The sequence below is a fragment of the Penaeus monodon genome, chromosome 24 (assembly GCF_015228065.2).
Source record: "Penaeus monodon isolate SGIC_2016 chromosome 24, NSTDA_Pmon_1, whole genome shotgun sequence".
Taxonomy (NCBI): domain Eukaryota; kingdom Metazoa; phylum Arthropoda; class Malacostraca; order Decapoda; family Penaeidae; genus Penaeus; species Penaeus monodon.
Genome location: NC_051409.1, coordinates 37,844,265 through 37,844,918, shown reverse-complemented (window position 1 = coordinate 37,844,918; position 654 = coordinate 37,844,265). Strand labels below are relative to the sequence as shown.

Sequence of the window (654 nt, the reverse complement as noted above, 5' to 3'; positions counted from 1 at the left end):
CATCATCCTTCCCTCGCACTTCTCTCCTCCTCCGCCCTCTTCAGCCCCCCTGCCCATGGCCCCTTCCCTTCCCCAGCACCCCCTTCCCTTACCTTTCCCCCTATCCCTTCCCCAGCACCTTCCTTCCCTACCCTTTCCCCCTATCCCTTCCCCAGCACCCCCTTCCCTTACCTTTCCCCCTATCCCCTGCCCATGGCCCCTTCCCTTACCTTTCCCCCAATCCCTTTCCCAGCACCCTTCCTCCCCTTCCCTACAGCCCTCCCCATAATAATCTCCCTCCCTCCCCCTCCCCCCTTCCCTGCCCCAGCACCCACCTCGCCGCCCTCCCTCCCCCTCCCCCCTTCCCTGCCCCAGCACCCACCTCGCCGCCCTCCCTCCCCCTCCCCCCTTCCCTGCCCCAGCACCCACCTCGCCGCCCTCCCTCCCCACCTGCGACGGCTCCTCCGACAGGGGCGTGGACGGCGCCGCCTCGTCCTTCGGGGACATCCTCGCCGGCCGCTGCTCGTGGGAGGAATCCATCACCCTGTCGAGGCGCTTCTCCACCGACCGCCTCTTGCCGCCGCCCTTCAGCGCCCGCGCCCCTCGCAGCGCCGAGGACAGGCCCAGGCGGCCCTTGCCCCCGCCCTCCGCCTGGGGGTGGGGTGGGGGGTGGGG

At 70.6% G+C, this 654-nt stretch overlaps 1 protein-coding gene across 1 annotated transcript in view; it reads right to left on the bottom strand.

The window, feature by feature from the left end:
• Window positions 1–654, bottom strand: part of LOC119588964 (cGMP-specific 3',5'-cyclic phosphodiesterase-like) — a 71,727-nt gene that overhangs the window by 2,439 nt on the left and 68,634 nt on the right. The window contains 1 exon segment of the mRNA XM_037937571.1: window positions 430–630. Coding sequence (XP_037793499.1) covers window positions 430–630 — 201 coding nt within the window.